The 16,307-nt window shown below is 38.2% G+C and overlaps 1 protein-coding gene across 6 annotated transcripts in view; it reads left to right on the top strand.

Moving 5' to 3' along the window:
* Positions 1-15,922, top strand: part of BBX (bobby sox homolog (Drosophila)) — a 284,645-nt gene extending 268,723 nt beyond the window's left edge. For 3 of the 6 annotated variants that reach the window (XM_008588833.1, XM_008588813.1, XM_008588846.1), the window contains 3 exons: positions 2,891-3,088; positions 4,941-5,127; positions 10,019-15,922. In XM_008588833.1, coding sequence (XP_008587055.1) covers positions 2,891-3,088; positions 4,941-5,127; positions 10,019-10,106 — 473 coding nt within the window. In that variant the 3' untranslated portion in view covers positions 10,107-15,922. The remainder of the gene's footprint in view (positions 1-2,890; positions 3,089-4,940; positions 5,128-10,018) is intronic. The other 3 variants (XM_008588828.1, XM_008588819.1, XM_008588839.1) reach the window with 3 other exon arrangements.
* The last annotated feature ends 385 nt before the right edge of the window (positions 15,923-16,307 follow it).

Here is a 16,307-nt window from a genome sequence, read left to right as displayed (position 1 = left end):
GAAGTCAAACAACTTTACAAGAAAAAAACAAGCAACCCAATCAAAAAATGGGCAAAAGAGCTAAGCAGGCATTTCTCTAAAGAAGATATACAAATGGCCAACAGTCATATGAAAAAATGCTCAACATCACTCAGCATTTGGGAAATTCAAATCAAAACCACACTGAGATACCATCTCACCCCAGTTAGGATGGCTAAAATCCAAGACTGTGAACAATAAATGCCTGTGAGGTTGTGGTGAAAAAGGAACTCTCATACCTTGTTGGTGGGACTGCAGAATGGTGTAGCCTTATATGGAAATTGTGGTATATCTACATAATGGAATACTACTCAGCTATAAAAACGAATGAAATACTGCCATTTGCAACAACATGGATGGACCTTGAGAGAATTATATTAAGTGAAACAAGTCAGGCACAGAAAGAGAAATACCACATGTTCTCACTTATTGGTGGGAGCTAAAAATAAATAAATAAATTCACACACACACACACAATAAAAAAACCGGGGGGGAGAAGAAGACATAACAATTACAATTCCTTGAAGTTGACACAGCAAGCAAACAGAAAGGACATTGTTGGGAGGGAGGGGGGAGTGGGAGGAGGGAGGGAGGTTTCGGTAAGGGGCCACAATAATCAACCACATTGTATATCGCCAAAATAAAATTTTTTTAAAAAATCTGATCAAAAGCCCTCCATAGCTACTACCATCATTACCTGTACTTTGCAGGTGAGAAAACTGATCTCAGGCCAAGAAACTTGCTCAGTGTGCCACAAGTAATGCCAAAGACAAGCTCTGAATTTAGATTGCCTGGCTCCAGCACTATATGCCTTCTCCCTCAGCATGGTATAGCTCACTGCCACACTCAACCCCCAACCTTGGGGCAGAGTCAGTGAAGAAGGCAGCATGAGGGACTTGGGGGCTTTTGATGTAGTTTTTGTGCTTTTTAATTTTATATTTGGCATGTGAATGGTGCCTTGAGCCCTTCTTTGATTTGGAATCACCTACAACAACTTCTAGGTTCCTTCATCCCAGTTTTATTAATTTACATCCCCATTCCCATCTCCCCATCACTTTCTGCTATATCTGCTAAAAATTGTGCTTTCTGTAAAGGATATGGGAGTGGGGAGGCAGGTTGTTTGGAGAGATGCTGGCAATCACCAGCCTGCAGTGCTCTCTTGGCCTAGAAGACAGAAGGTACAAGAATATACCCACTGCATACTGGAAAGAATTTACAAAAAAATTTAAGAGTTCTACTTCTCTGAGAATGAGTGCACATTTGTACAATCATAAGTCCATTTTCAAAGGTTTGCCACTTTTGGCTAAGCTTTGCTAATATATTAAAAATGAAGATGCTCCAGAGAAAATAACATTAAGCTGGGATCTGCAATTTTTACTGCAGTGTAAGACTAGTTTGGAATGTGTAGAACAGAACGGAGAGAGTAGATAAAAATAATGACTCCTATTGTATCTTGTACCTATTATGTGCCATCCTATCTTGGGGATACAGTGATAAACAACATTGACTTAGCAACTACCTACATGTAGCTTACAGTTCAAAAGGAGAGAATAACCTTTAAAATTTAGAAAACAAAAATTTAATTTTAATGGTGATAACTGAGAAAAGAAAAATACTATAAGAGCAAATGACTGGGGAAATCTATCCTATTATGTAGGGCATGATGGCCATGGATATGCATTTCTCCTATGTCCTTTGTGAAGAGCACAGTTGACTGACAAGCCCAGCTGCTGCCTTTCTGGATCTACAATTATATTTGGGGCTGAGGCCATGCTTCTCCTGAAATGCAACCAGCCAATGACTAAGCATGGCAGGGATGCCAGCTCTAGCCCATTACTGCAGGATGCAGGACTCCTCTAAGAGGCAGTTCTGGCTTGGGGGCTTCCCATTGGCCTAGACAAAACTTTCTTAGAACAGTGCTACAGTCTTTTTCTACCCAATTCTCCTTCCTCTTCCTCTCCTTTCATAGACAGCAAACCTACACTGGAATCTGAGACTTTCCCTGCCTACTCCTGGTTCCTCCCCTTTATCCTCCACAGAGGTCTCCCCCAATAAATCTCTTGCATGTCTAATCCTAAAAAAAAAAAAGAAAGAAAAAAAAAGTCTTTGGTGGCAAGTGTCTTCCTTACTCTTGATTCAGTGACTCAGGTTATAAGAATGTGCTGTTAAATGATTTATTGGAATTGTAACTGGGGTACCTAAAACAAGCCTCTCCATGATCTTTACTGACATGTGGGACTTCATTAAATTATCTCACTAGGCACGTTCACCTTGTCCTAAAATTCAGTGAATGGGAGAGCGTTTCATTTGTATGTTAGCTTCACTAATGTTTGTCCTATCCTTACTGAGCAGTTAATAAACATGAAAGAAGGTCACGCCTCACAATTTCTTTTCTGATCAGTCCAACCTGGTACTTGAAAGCAAATGTCACAACCATAAATGTAAATGTACGAAGCACATTTAATCTTGGTGTCCTCAGAAGAAAAGAAACTCATTTTACCGTCCTTTGCAGACCAACTGGCCAAAAGGATCTCAGAACGGAACCCTGATCACAAGCTAGGTTTTGTGGTCTTTGGGGACACAATTTACTCAGATTTGCATATGTTATCTTCCCAAACCTGCAAATCCAAAGGCTTAGAAAATATTAAAAGAGAGAGAAGCTATCTTAATCCTCTGCACTTAATCAAAGCAAATATAAAGAAGTGGCAAACAAATTACAGGCAGTGTTTCCTTTTTTCTATCAACACTTTGAAAACTCTGAATATAAATTCTCCATTCAGGTGGGTCAGATATTTAGAAGTGTTTCTTTCCAGGAGCAATGTTGGTGCCTTGTGTTTTTGTGTGTAACTATATATGGTTTGTCCTATTTCAGCCATATTTTCAGAAGACAAAAACACCACAGAGCCTGCTCATAAGGTTAAAATTGCCCCATCCATTCCCAATCCTCCAGAGCCAACAACAATGCAAGAACCTTTGGTGGGAAGCCAAAAAAGAAAAGCAAGGAAAACCAAGATCACACACCTTGTCAGGACAGCAGACGGCCGGGTATCACCAGCAGGAGGTACTTTGGGTAAGAAGAGGGAGCTTTAGACAGAGATTACCAGAGCAAGCAGGTGACCATCATGGCCACATTGACCAGCAAATGGCTAGAGGCCAACTATGTGTGGTTCCTCACTGAAAAACGGGTCTGTTCTGTAGCTTTTTACAGACTTCCAAATGTGTCTTATTTCATGCCCTGAAATCATAGCTATTTTTCTAAGAGCATGTCTGAATTCCTAGAAAGGACAGGTAATTTTTAGGACCGTCAGCTTCTTTTTCTCAGCATGCACAAAAATAGTCTGGACTAAGTAAATTCCAGAAGAGCCCAGACTTTTAATGACACTGAAAGAATCAGTGTTTCTTTATGGTCTGCTGTGTAAGTCACTACAAGCCAGATTATCTGGCATTCAAACCACTGGATTAAGGAACCTTAAAATCCCTTCAGTACTTTCTGTAAAGGTAATTCAGACCACTAAGGGAGCTTGAGAATGCTCCTGGATTTCTTGAGTTCTCTGGTCTAATCCAGTCAAATAGTAAATTTCTCCATTTTCATTTGTGGCCTGTGGTCTATTTGCTGTTCCTGGTAGCCTCCATGGTAATAGAATTACCTGAGTGCCCCAGGGTAAGGAGAGGGCCTGGTGAGTGATCCTGAGCATCTCCACAAACATCTTACAGTGCTATACCAGTTAGGCATTAGTGATGTTAGCTGTTGTCTTTCTGCCTTATAGCACTTCCGGCATTTCATTTTATCTGATTTGGGTAAATCTAAGTGTTAATAGAGATAAATTGCTGAGTAGAATTAGAGGACAATTAGTGAATTTTGTGCACTTTTTCCTGCATTCTGTGTATATAGATTGCAGAACCATAAAGCATATTATAGACCCTGAATTTTACCCTGTAAATTAAGATATGAAACTCGAAAGTGGTGGAATCTTATGTCTGAGTACATTCAACTAAGTAGAAGTAGAATGAGGACTAAAATCTAGATGTCCCAATGTTTAGTTCACCAGGCCTTTCCTTCCTTTCCTTTCCAATCTGCATTCTGTTTTATGACTTTTATTTTGTAGATTGTTACACCCTTATTCATTTATATCCTCAATCATTTTTACATGTAGGAAGAGTAAAAGATTTTAGAAAATCCTTCCTTTTACATAGAAAAGCACCGTAGCACTTTTATAAACCACTATAAGACATTTACAGTTTTTCTCGATTGCTTTCTATATTTAAAATGTTCTAAAAACCATGATTAAAAAAAAATTCCTCCTTCTCTAGAACTGCTACATAATAAAGGAAGTACACTCATTTCCAGCAGGTATCTTTGCATAGCATTTTATTCACCTCTTTGTAGTACCAGAGGACCCGTAGGTCTTCCGAACAAAATAGCAACTTTTATCTCATTAGAATTGATTAATCTAGTGTGTAGACCATCTTAAGTGTTTGTATTACAGCATATCAAATGTCCAGGTTTCCATAGTAGGCCATGCCATGGCTTCCTGAGAAATGTTTAGTCAGTTGGGCTTTTAAGGACCCTTTTACAACATCTACAAGCCCACTGCAGAAGTCCCTGGGGTATTATTTGGGCCTAGGCTCATTTTTCCTTCCCACTCCAAGGCTGACCCAGTCTTTGACCCTGTATAAAACAGCTTCTCTTCAGCTCAGCTTTAGGGCACAGCGCTGTCCATAGTTAAAACTGAGCTTAATAAAAGAGCTTTGTTACCGGGGAAGAAGATATTCTGTAAAAGCCTTACTATTCAATGGACAGCAAAAGTGAACAGTAAAGAACACTAGCTTTTTTCACATTGCCTGGCACAGCATTTTCTCAGTGTCCCTTCTGTAGAGAGAACAGAGTGATCCTCTTGTGACAGATTTCTCTTTTGTTGCAGATGACAAACCAAAGGAGCGACTGCAGAGGAGTCTCCCTAAAGCAAGTGAGACAGACTGCAATGATGAATGCTCACACAACACCGAGGTAGAGGAGACACGGAGCAGTACTCCTGAAATGCCTGCCGTGTCTGCATTCTTTAGCCTTGCTGCGCTGGCTGAAGTGGCAGCGATGGAAAATGTGCACAGGTTAGTGAGGAAACAGGGATGGAGAAAACAACATAGAAACCAAGTCAACATTTCCAATGTGATTTGTGACATTTTTCACAATACATTGGAGTTCAGACTTGGTTCAAAAGTACTCTTGTTTATATGAGGTGTTACAAAAGTATTTGTGCTAGTTAGTAGTGTGGAAAAATACAAACAAGGGAATGTAGCCAGCCAAGTATTTTATTTTGTATAGAGTATCCTGTGGTAAATATCATTTCCATAAAAAGCCATAAATAGGTGGCAGTCATTTCATAGGGATGGTCTGTGGGATTAAATGTAATGTCCTAGTGCTAGCACATGGGGAGCACTGCTGTTGAGGATGATGTTGGTGGCAGTGGTGGTACCAGCTGTCAGAAGACAGTGTGGTTCAGGGGAAGGAACATCTTGACATCTAACTCATGGTGGGCAGAAGGCCTGGATTTTTCTTCAACTCTTTGTGATATGCTGCAAAATAATTTATTTCTCTGGACCTCAGTTTTCTCATCTTACATTGAGCATAATGATATCCCCAAAGAATCACAAAGTTGTAAGGATCAGATGAGATTATAGATGTGAAAACCCTTTGAACTCAATGCAGCCCCACAGAAAGTATATTAAGTTCTTAGTGTGTAATTGGGTATTCTGGTACTTAATAGATCCTTCGGGAAGGCAAAAAAGCCTTTTGTAAATTCAGGTATTTCATATTTTTATTCAAAGTGGATTATTCACAGATGAGTTACTTTCTTTGACTTTCAATCTTTAGTACAAAAGAGCTTGAAACTTAGCACAACTTGTTGATAACCTAAAAAACCTGCTTTGAACAAGGCAGCTAAATTATAGTGCCTTGGAAGATCTGGGATAAGTCAGTAGTCACATCCACTTGTCCTGGAAAATATTATCATAGACCATATTTACTTAGAAGCAGTCATAATGGCATCAGAAAGCCATAAAATAACCTAAAATGCTTCTTGTGATCCTTCCTTTCCTGTGGGATATAACCTAGTAATAATCCCAAATCTACATGTCATGTACAACCAGTAGAAGAACTGATGGAGTGATTAGGTGGGCTGTCCTCTCCTCCTTTCATTTCTTCCCTATTCTTGTGATTTTAAAATGCTAAGCTCTGCTGACTCTCTTTGGAGCACATTTCTCAGGGCGATCTGACCTATGCGTCTCCCTGGTTGCAGTCATCATATTGGCTCAATAAATCCATATCTGTCCTCAGTTTCTCTTAGGTCAACATTCCATAGCCACCTGTAGGGCTTGTTGCTCCTTTTTCACATCCAGGTAAACCTGGAGGTGCTGATGTGAGCTTATTTGCTTCTTGCTCTTTACCTGTCAAATTACAGTTCTAGTGTTTCCTCACAAATAGCCTCTAGATATTTCCAAGAAGTCAAATTCCTTTTCATATGTACACTGCAAGTTGCTAATAGCGGGTGAATGCTGACAGACATTGTTAAAATCTGCTAAAGTCTCTGAGGGAGATAATGTACACACACCTCTCCACTCGTGGAGTTTTATAGTTGAGTATAGAAGACGAACACATACACATTCAAAGAGAATTAAAAATATCTGCCTGAATATTACTAAGAACTGTGAAAATAAGTGGTAATATAAGAATTCAGAGGGGGATGATAATTCAGGGATCAGAAAAGGCTACTCCAGTCCCCCTCACTGTTGCCTGTGTTCTCTTGTAAACATGACTGTGGTCTCTTGCTGTGTTAACCAGCCTTCCGTGACTCCAAGTTTGCAACAGCAGAAAGCTGCAGCAAACCTTTCCACACTCTTCCCCCACCATCACTGCCCCCCAATACTCCCCCCCCTGCAGTCATGTGGAATCACTTGCTCCTTTCCAGATAAGCCAACTTCTTGCCTTTGAATGTCCTCTGGGGTGAACTGATGCTCCTTCCAGCCCTCGTCTTCAGCCCTCTCTTTCATCCCCCTGATTCCCCAGGCTGCGTGCTCCATGCTACCCCCACACGACCCCTTAGAACAACTGCCGCCTTGGGTCATAATTATTTGTTGATGCTTCTGTCTCTTCCAGTAAATTTTGAAAGCCAAGCACTGGTTTTATTCTTCATGCTCCCCACCTTGCTTAGGCAGTTCCTGTTACATCAGTTAATGAATGAACAAATGAATGGGTGGATGAATAAATGAGGTAGTTCTTAAAGTAGTAAGTTAGGTAGCAGGCATAGAAAAAAATGTGAGTAAAGGTTTTTTCTTTTCTTTAAACCCCCCATTAGAAAGAACAATGCAGGTTGAACATCCCTAATCTGAAAATCTGAGATCCAGAATGCTCCAAAATCCAAAGTGTTTGAGTGCTGACATAATTTCCAATTTTTGGATTAGGGATGCTCAATCAGCATGTATGCCGAAAATATTCCAAAATCCAAAAAAACTTGACATCTGAAATACCTCTGGTCCTGAGCATGTCAGATAAGGAAAACCCAACCTGTATTGATTACGAGGATTTTATCATCAACATAACAAATGGTTAGTGTTCTTAATATCTAGATAGACAGATCACCCTGAGGAGTATTAGTTGTAATTTTAGCTCTTACCTGTTAAAGCATACCAACTAGCAGCTCTCTACCTATAGGCTTAATGTAATTGTACCCAGGTTGCACACCAATTAATTAAATATTACTTGAGCATCACCTAGGTTCATAAATTAGAGGATGGCCCATGGAGTTAGGGGTAGAAATATATTACCTGCACTCTAGCCATGAAAAATTTAACATTAGGTTTAGAAACCCAACATAGGAGGACAGGTTTACAAAATGCAGGAAACAGGGAGTTGGAACAAACCTTTGTTTAGATCCTATTTACTAGGAGTTTTTAAGGAAGAAATCTCTTTAAATTTAATCCTTACGTTAGTCCTTTCAGGTGGGTCTTTTTAGTCCCATTTATTTTTTATTTATTTATTTATTTATTTATTTTGTCTTTTTGTCTTTTTCCGTGTCCGGCAACGGATCGCAACCCTCAGTGTTGCCCCCGTACCGGACCGGGGACCAGCAACGGGATCGCAACCCTCGGTGTTGCTCCTGCGCCTCGCTCAGCCAGTGAGCGGGAACCGGTCTGTATGTGGGATCCGAACCCTCGGGCGGGAGCACCGCCGCGCTTCCCAAGCGGCGCACTATCCAGTGCGCCACCGGGCTGGCCCTTTAGTCCCATTTAAATGATGGTTCTGAAGGTTAATTAACTTGACAAGAGAATGCCGTTAATTCGTGCCCAAGTCAAGATTTGAACTGAGCTCTTTGAACTCAAGTCGTTGCTCTTTGCTGTAGCATGCTGCCTAAGCGAGCATCAGTCATGTCATAGAAAATCATGAAGAATACCTGACCATTCTTCTGGGAGCTGGAACTATTAGTTAGTTGCAGCACATAGTTCTCACCCATTGCACTTCTAACTCCTTTCCTTTTTCCATTGGTCAACCTCGGCTTTCACCTCAATCTCTCTCCTTCCCTCTTGCTCTTTTTTTTACATCAAACTTTTCATCTTTCACTTTTTTTTCTTTTTCAATACTTATAAAGGTTCTTTTGAATTTTTTAATACTATGAGATAGTCAATCTTAAAGGTAAAAAAATAGCATTTTAATTTCATCTTTCTTGAACAAAGCGCTGTGTACATATTGAGTTATTGGTGCTTACAGCATTCACACATGAATAAACAGATTAATCCAGAGGTTTGATTCTAACACGTTTTGTTTTTCTAAAATCCTAAATAGCTTGGGCTTTTAAGTGATTATCAGATTCTGAAACCAAATATTTTAATTCGTTTACATTATTTTTCTTTTCTGTGCATCAAGAGAAACTTGGGTATAGTTATGGAGCAGATATTATTTGAATCTTAAAATAGCTGCTTTTGTTGTATGTATTGAAAGGTCAAATCAATGAAATTACTGTTGTTACTTCCCATATTTCTAAGTGTTATACACTACAGACCATTTTAGGGGTAAGCAGTGAGTTTGCAATGTCTAGGTTTGGTAGGCCTGTTGGCAAATGCCAAAGAGGTGCTTAATCTTATCTTTTTAGAATGATAAATTCTATAGAAATTACCAAGTATTCAAAGTTTTCTAATAACCATGAAGTATATTGTATTTTTTTTTTACTAGTAATTATATAAAAGCTGAATGAAAAATCAGCTATGTTTGGCATAGTTCCAAATCCAAATGATGGAAAATTCCATGATTTTTTTTAGTCCTGTCTGGATTGCTCCCTCCACATGTGCTGATTTTGGCCCAAACAGCCTGCATTTTCTTACGTTCTTTAATCCAGAGTTAGTACTTGCTTTCTTCACTTTTCTTTAGCTGGGAGGGTTTCATTGTTTATTTATTGTTTACTCTTCACTCACTTTTTTAGAGTCACAGTCTATCTCTCTTTCTCTTCAGAAGTCATTGTTTTTATTGGACTTAAGTTTTAAAATGGATGTATTATTATATATCTTAAGAAATGAACTTAGAGTTTACCAATTGTTATATGAGAATTTTCTCTTTGGGCAAGTCAAGGAAAGGAATGTGTCATTTTTAATATCAAAAGGAAGATTGTTGTCCTGAAAACACAGTCCTTGACTGAAAGTTTTCCACTTCTTAGGGAGTTGCTCCAAATCTGGGGTGCTTCAGATTTCATCTCTTTGAATGGAAATGGTTAGTTGTTTGGGACCAGAGAGTATGTTGTTAAGTTGTATGAGGGGAACTGAGATAAGAAGTGTTAGGAAGGGAGGGAGAAGGGGAGGGAAGAAGGAAGGTAGGGGACAGAAGCAAAAGAAAAGAAACTCTAAGGACAAAAATGGTTTTATTTAAATAAGTAACAAGAAGTCAGCAGAAGCCCTTTTTATCCTCTGATAACACACACTGAATAAGTGGGGTTTTTTTCTTCTTCTTGTTTTACAGAGGTCAGAGGTCAACTCCGCTCACCCATGATGGACAGCCAAAAGAAATGCCACAGGCTCCTGTACTTATTTCCTGCGCTGACCAGTGAAGCGCCCTTTAATTGTAAAACATTGTGCTTTACCTACTACCCTAGCCTTGTCTTTACCAAGGGATGCTAGTGAGTCCATGTGGTGGAAAATATAGACTGCAAACAAGTGCTTGTTGCCCTACACGGCCCAGATTCACTTGAAGCAGAAGTTAGCATCCTGGGCCAGTTTGTTCTTTCAGAACCCAGAATCTTTAAGGGTGATATTATCTGTCTGATATTGAGCAGAAACAGAATGATCCTGGAGCTTTGCTTTCTATTGAAGGCTTTTGACGGTAATAGGTGGTAACTTTATAAAAGGCTGCCTTTACTGTAGCTCATCCTGCATCTCTTTTACCAACCAGAGAGTGTGAAACTAGTTTCATATATTACCTAGTTAGTCTTTCAAAACAAAACAAAAAAAACAAAAACTGACGCACTGCACTAGTTATTATTAGATATTCTTAGTCTTTTTTGTACATGGAGATTTAAGTTCTAAGATGGTTTATATAATAGGTTATACCTACATTTATATTGTAGAGTAAATATTAAAAAGCCTGTTCCAGAGACTCCCAAGCAGCATGGGCAGGCAGATGTACCATTGTTAGCGGTGTATGCTCGGCCTTGTGGTCCATATATTCTGCACTTTTATATTTGCCACCAGAGTGGTAGTTTGCTGGCAAAAAAAGAGAGAGAGAGAGGAATTACAGTTCTTACAATCTGAATTATTTCTTAGCTTTGAGTGACCAAGAAGAATTTGCTTGGGGCAAATTGTGGCAAATATTTTCCCAGACAGGGGAAGAGTCCTGCAGATTACTGATGTTTTCATGCCTTGAGGATTCTTTTATTTTTACACAGGGGTCTAAGTGACCGATGGATTGTTCATACAAACAAACAAAAAAAAAAGACAAAAATATTATTCAGAAGTGACCTTAGTATTACTTCACTATTCTAAACACATTGAAGGCACTCACTTCATGTGGACTTGGAGCTATAGTTCTTTTACATCCATCATAGACAGACTGGACGGGTTGCAATTGCTATGCACAGCCTAATTGGCACTGCAGGTTTTTAGAGCCATTTCGAGTTTGTGTTGTTTAGGAGATATTGAGTAAATAATGAGGGAGGTGTGCCTGACCAGAGTGGGACTCTCAGTCGTAGATCTACCTGCAAGATTGTTTCCTTTTTGTGTTTTGTTGCTTTTGAACATAAAACCACCCATACTTATGCCAGTGCCAAGTGGATTAACTGGCTTAGAACATTCAGCATATTGACTTAACCACCTGATGTTCAGTGTCTTGTTTCCTAGCAACAGATGCAAAGTGATAAATCAAAATTAGTCTGAGGCTACAGATTTTACAGGGTATTTTTTCCATAGCACAAAGTATTTCCCCACTCTTGCATCACAGCACAAACTACCAAATTTTAATTACTGGATTCCAGCAATAATTTTTAATCGTTTTCAAACTGGCAGAATTTTGACAGTGCTAGTTCAAGTTTGAAGCTTTTGAATTAGATCTATAAATGGTGACAGTTTACAGTTTAATGGTTTTATCTAGCTTTCTTATTTATACTTGACTGAATTGTAATGATAATTTTTTTTCTAATTGTAATTTGACCTAATAGCCATACAAAAAATGACTCTATTAATACTGACCAGGTTTAGCTTCTCATCATTGTAGATATTACTTCAGTTTCGGTGCTGGAAAATATGTACGCATACTAACAGGACTGAAAAAATACAGAGAGGGTTTTTGTTTTTTTCAAAGCAGGTAAAGAGGCAGCAAAGCATTGGAGTGTTGTCCTTAAAAATGTGTATTCATTGTGGGGATGAAGGAAGAAGGAATTAGTAAACAGCTAATTAATCAGATTATAGCTTAACCCCTTTCAAGTAGAAATAAATCAAGTGAGCAGCCCCAGATTTTAGTGTGATATTTTTACTATGATGCTGTTTTATTAATGTTTTCTAAATTTCAAAGCAAAAAGTGAATGTTTGAAAATTGCTGGGTCCTGATGTTGGTGGCTGTTGGAGTTTTGGACCACTTGCTAGCAGTGATTTCAAACTTACAATTAGCTAAAATCCAAAAAAAACAAACAACAAAATTGTATGGTGCAGAACATGCACCTTGACAATGGTACTAACTTGTTATTCTATAGAACACATTAGAATAGATCTATTTTTGCCAGAGCACCCTCCTTCAGTCCTCCGATTACATTTCACTAGAGTTCCTTAAGAGATTGCTGTATATTCATGGGACCTTTTTTTAAAAAGAAGCAAAAGATTACTTTTTTCTATGTGATTAATATCTTACTTGATCTGCTTTTCCTAAACCTCAGTGGCTTTTCCCTTAGGCAGGGGTCGGGGCGGGAGGGCAACCTACTGGATATGACTGTTTTCAGATACTTTAAAAAAACCTTTTTGTAGAAATGCTTAATTTGTAAGCAGTTAGGCACTGAGAGTAGCAGAAATCCTGCAAAGCTTTATAGTTCTTTAGACACTCGCCTTGTTCTCTGAGTAAAGTCTTGCTTTCAATAATAGTGCTTCTCCTGCCCTGAATCTGCTAGAGAGGAGTGTTGGTGTTTTCAGGGTAACATTTGTTAGCACAAATATTTCAGACCAATATGTAGTGCTCTCCTCTGACCCCAATTACTATTTTTGTTTCATTTCTCTCATTCTTTTTTATTTTGGAAAATCATATTGCTATGGTGTGTACTTTAATCTGCCAGCAAACTCCATCTACACTAACATTTGTCCCACAACATCCTGAAGAGAAAAAGTTGTTGCACCTTATGTATATCTCAAGCAAACCAAAATATGCTCTTCTGCTTTGTTTTATTCTAAATTGTTGTATCATATCTTTCTGAAACCATTCTGAATTTAGTTGAAATTATCAATATTTATGCTTTTAACCTTAATTTCTGGATTCAAACCTGTATATAAATCTTTTGAAAAAAATTGTCCTGGCCCTCCTCTGCGATGCTGGAAGTGGAAGATTCGTCTCAGATGGAGACGCAGTACTGTTCCAGTTTTCTTTAGACTTTTATTTATTTAGTTATTCTGGGTATTTCCTATGTAATTTTGAAATGTGTAGAGTATATTATAGTAACTGAAGCTGCAGCTCTAAGAAGCTGAGTGAAAGAAAAAATACTGTAAGACATCCTTTAAGTTTTTATTTGTTTGGGTACTGTATATGAGATTGGGAAAAGGAAAAATGTCCCACAGCCACATTGGAAATACAGGTTCTTGTCCCCAAGTTTCCAGATTTTAGATCTAAACTATTAGTTCCCAGATTTTAGATCAAAACTATTAATTCATTAAAACCCTTTTTAAAGGATAAACCTTACTGTTGTAATTCTGACAGTCTTTTTCCAACAAATATCAGAAATAATATTTATTTAATTCTGTCAGATGAGCTTTCTACCAATGCCATGTCCTGAAGCCATGGTGAGATAATTCCCATATTATCATTGTTATTCTAGTTCCTGCCATTAAAATTGCTGGAGAAAGGAATAGTGATGGAACACTGAACAAAAAGGAGCATCTGAACTGGTCTGGTTATGTAGAATTCAACATTTTTTATCCCTGTTGTTTTCTTATTAAGTCTCAGATGCTACTCCAAGTCACAGAAAATTTTGTTCGCACTCTGCAGTCAGTGTATGGAAATGTTTGCACCTATGTAAAATCTCAAGCAAATTATAAATTGCTACAGAACAGGAGTAAGCTGAAAACTGAATGACATGTTTTGTTCATAGGGTGGGGTGGGATGGGTGATACCACATAGTTCTCTTCCAAGTTTGTCATTTGGCATCAATGTGAAGCAGTGGGACCATGCTGCCTGCTAAACTACTGTATGAATCGTTAAGTGTTCTGAAGACCAGCAGCTGGAGGCTGGAGGACGGCATCCATACAGCAAAGGAGAAGCATCACCGTTGTGTCGGGGAAAAGGAAGAAAATTGCAGAAGGCCTGGAGTCAGCCTTTATAAAGGGAGTGTTGGGGTGTACGTGATGCTGTTGAAGAGAATCACCTTTGATTGCACTGCTCCCCAGAGCCCTCTTATAGGCCAATCCTAATGGGCTACCTCGGCTTTAAAAGTTCATTTCAGTATGTCCTGTTTCAAAAGTTTGTCTTTTTTTGCTTCTACCTTCAGTGCCACTATTTTCCACTGCAGTGTTTTGACTTCACAAACCGCCTTCTCCAGAGAGAACAATGTATTGCTGAAAATGGGCAGTAGAAGCAAATGCTATTATTACAGTTGACCTATAAAGTATTCAGAGTGACTGCTAAGTGAAAATTGAAATTTAGCTTTCCCCACATAGGTCCTTGTTTTGCACCTTCTAAAAAGTGTACTAATTGTTAATTAGATGTTGCTTTTGTTTATACAAGCATTCCCAAAGAATTAGATTTGGATTTTGTTTTACTGAGTTTGGGGATTTTAAAAATTATCTTATCTAGATTGACTAACAGCATACTTACAATAAAAAAAAAAAAAAAAAGCAGTTGTTCAGTTCATCTTACCAGATGTGTCTGGTGAAGTATTCAGGGTTTGATGGACTGCTTTGCTTTAGTTTGGAAGTGATAGTTAACTTTATTTTACTCCATATTAAATGGCTTTGTTCTTTTCACTGGGGACATTATCTTCTTTACATTTTAGAGCAAAGAAGCAACAAAAGGGTGAATAACAAGGCAAATATATTTGATTCCCTCATACATCCCCATCTGTCTGTGCTACCCTTTCCTTCAAGTATATAAATATGCATTTTCTTAAAAAAAAAAATTCCTCTTCTGGCCAAATTCTATCTGTGGTATGATTTATACTAATAAATTGAGAGGGAAACCTTACAGTTAAAAGTCTTATGGCCACTGTTTTATTTTTGCAGTCAGTGGCCAAAACTGATCATGCCCTCAAATTGATATTTATGCACAGAACTAGTTATTGTGAACTTTACTACTCTTTCCAAAGATATCCTGATAACTTGGGCCAGAACTGGTTACTATGTAACAAGGATCTAGTTCAATGCCTCCAAACCCTTCCGCAAAGCAAAGCTTACCTCACAAGCTCTAACCTAAATCACAGAGACATGCATGTTTCATTAATTAACACTGATTTTGCTTTGCAGCCCCCCAGAGGGGTGGGCTCATGTCCCCTGAACCGCTCACATTAGTGCCTCAGCAGAATGGGGGGTTGGTAGGGAAGGTTTGTGATCTGGAGCTCAGCAACATTTTTTTCATTTCATTAGTGCTAAACAATTCTCTTGCTCTCAGGAATTTGTCAAGAAAAGAATAAAACCACCTGAGATTCCACATACCCGATAAGAACTTTTCTCATAGGTTTGAATTGCTTACTTACATGTCATAAATTAACCATAGCTTCATTTGACCATCAGGTCTTAAGTCTGTTGACAGTTCAGCATGACCGAATCATTCATTTTTTTTGCTTTCAGAAATTGGCTTGGTTCTCTTTAGAGTTGGTGTAAACATGCCATGTAATAAATGATTTCTACTTAATGGTACAACAGAATTATTGCTTTCTTAGATGTATGTGTAGTAAAAGTCAATATACACATTTATATAATTTCTTTCTTCAAAATCTTATACCTAATTTGATATTTCTAAAAATTGCACATGTAAATCATGTGTATAACATGCTAAAGTACTTTAACTGTGATCTTAAACTGAATAAAAATATTTAATAAAAATTTGAAATATTTTAAAGATATTATTCAAATATATTTCTTTATGTTCACACTACTGGCCATAGAGTATGTGCCTTGAATGTACCATATCCACTAAGAAAGTAGAAAAAAAACTTTAATAAAAGTAAGATATTTCAACTATTTCACAATATTGAATGATGGTCTTCCCTAAACTGTGTTTGCCTGAGATTCACCATTGTCTGAGCAGCCTTGGTTGCTTTTCCCTAACGTGTAGAGTGGAGATCAGCCTAACAGAAGAAAGAAGATAGTCTACCACTTGGGATGGACAACAGCCTTTGGGGCATCTCCCTGTGAAAAGTGCGGTCTGAACATACCAGTTTCCCTGACCTACTGGAAAACTATAGAAGTGATGTCATTAGGACTGTGACCTAAAATATAAACTCAGACCTCACGTTTACTAAACACAATTTTTCTGAACCTTAGATATATATGTATTTTTCACACCCAGTGTAATTATTAGCAAACAGGTATACATTCACACTTGGCTTTAAGTTCTGGCCCCACCCATC

This window comes from Galeopterus variegatus, unplaced genomic scaffold, assembly GCF_000696425.1.
Source record: "Galeopterus variegatus unplaced genomic scaffold, G_variegatus-3.0.2 Scaffold132, whole genome shotgun sequence".
Classification (NCBI taxonomy): Eukaryota; Metazoa; Chordata; class Mammalia; order Dermoptera; family Cynocephalidae; genus Galeopterus; species Galeopterus variegatus.
Note: the sequence above shows the minus strand (reverse complement) of the source record. Positions and strands in the feature narration are given on the sequence as shown.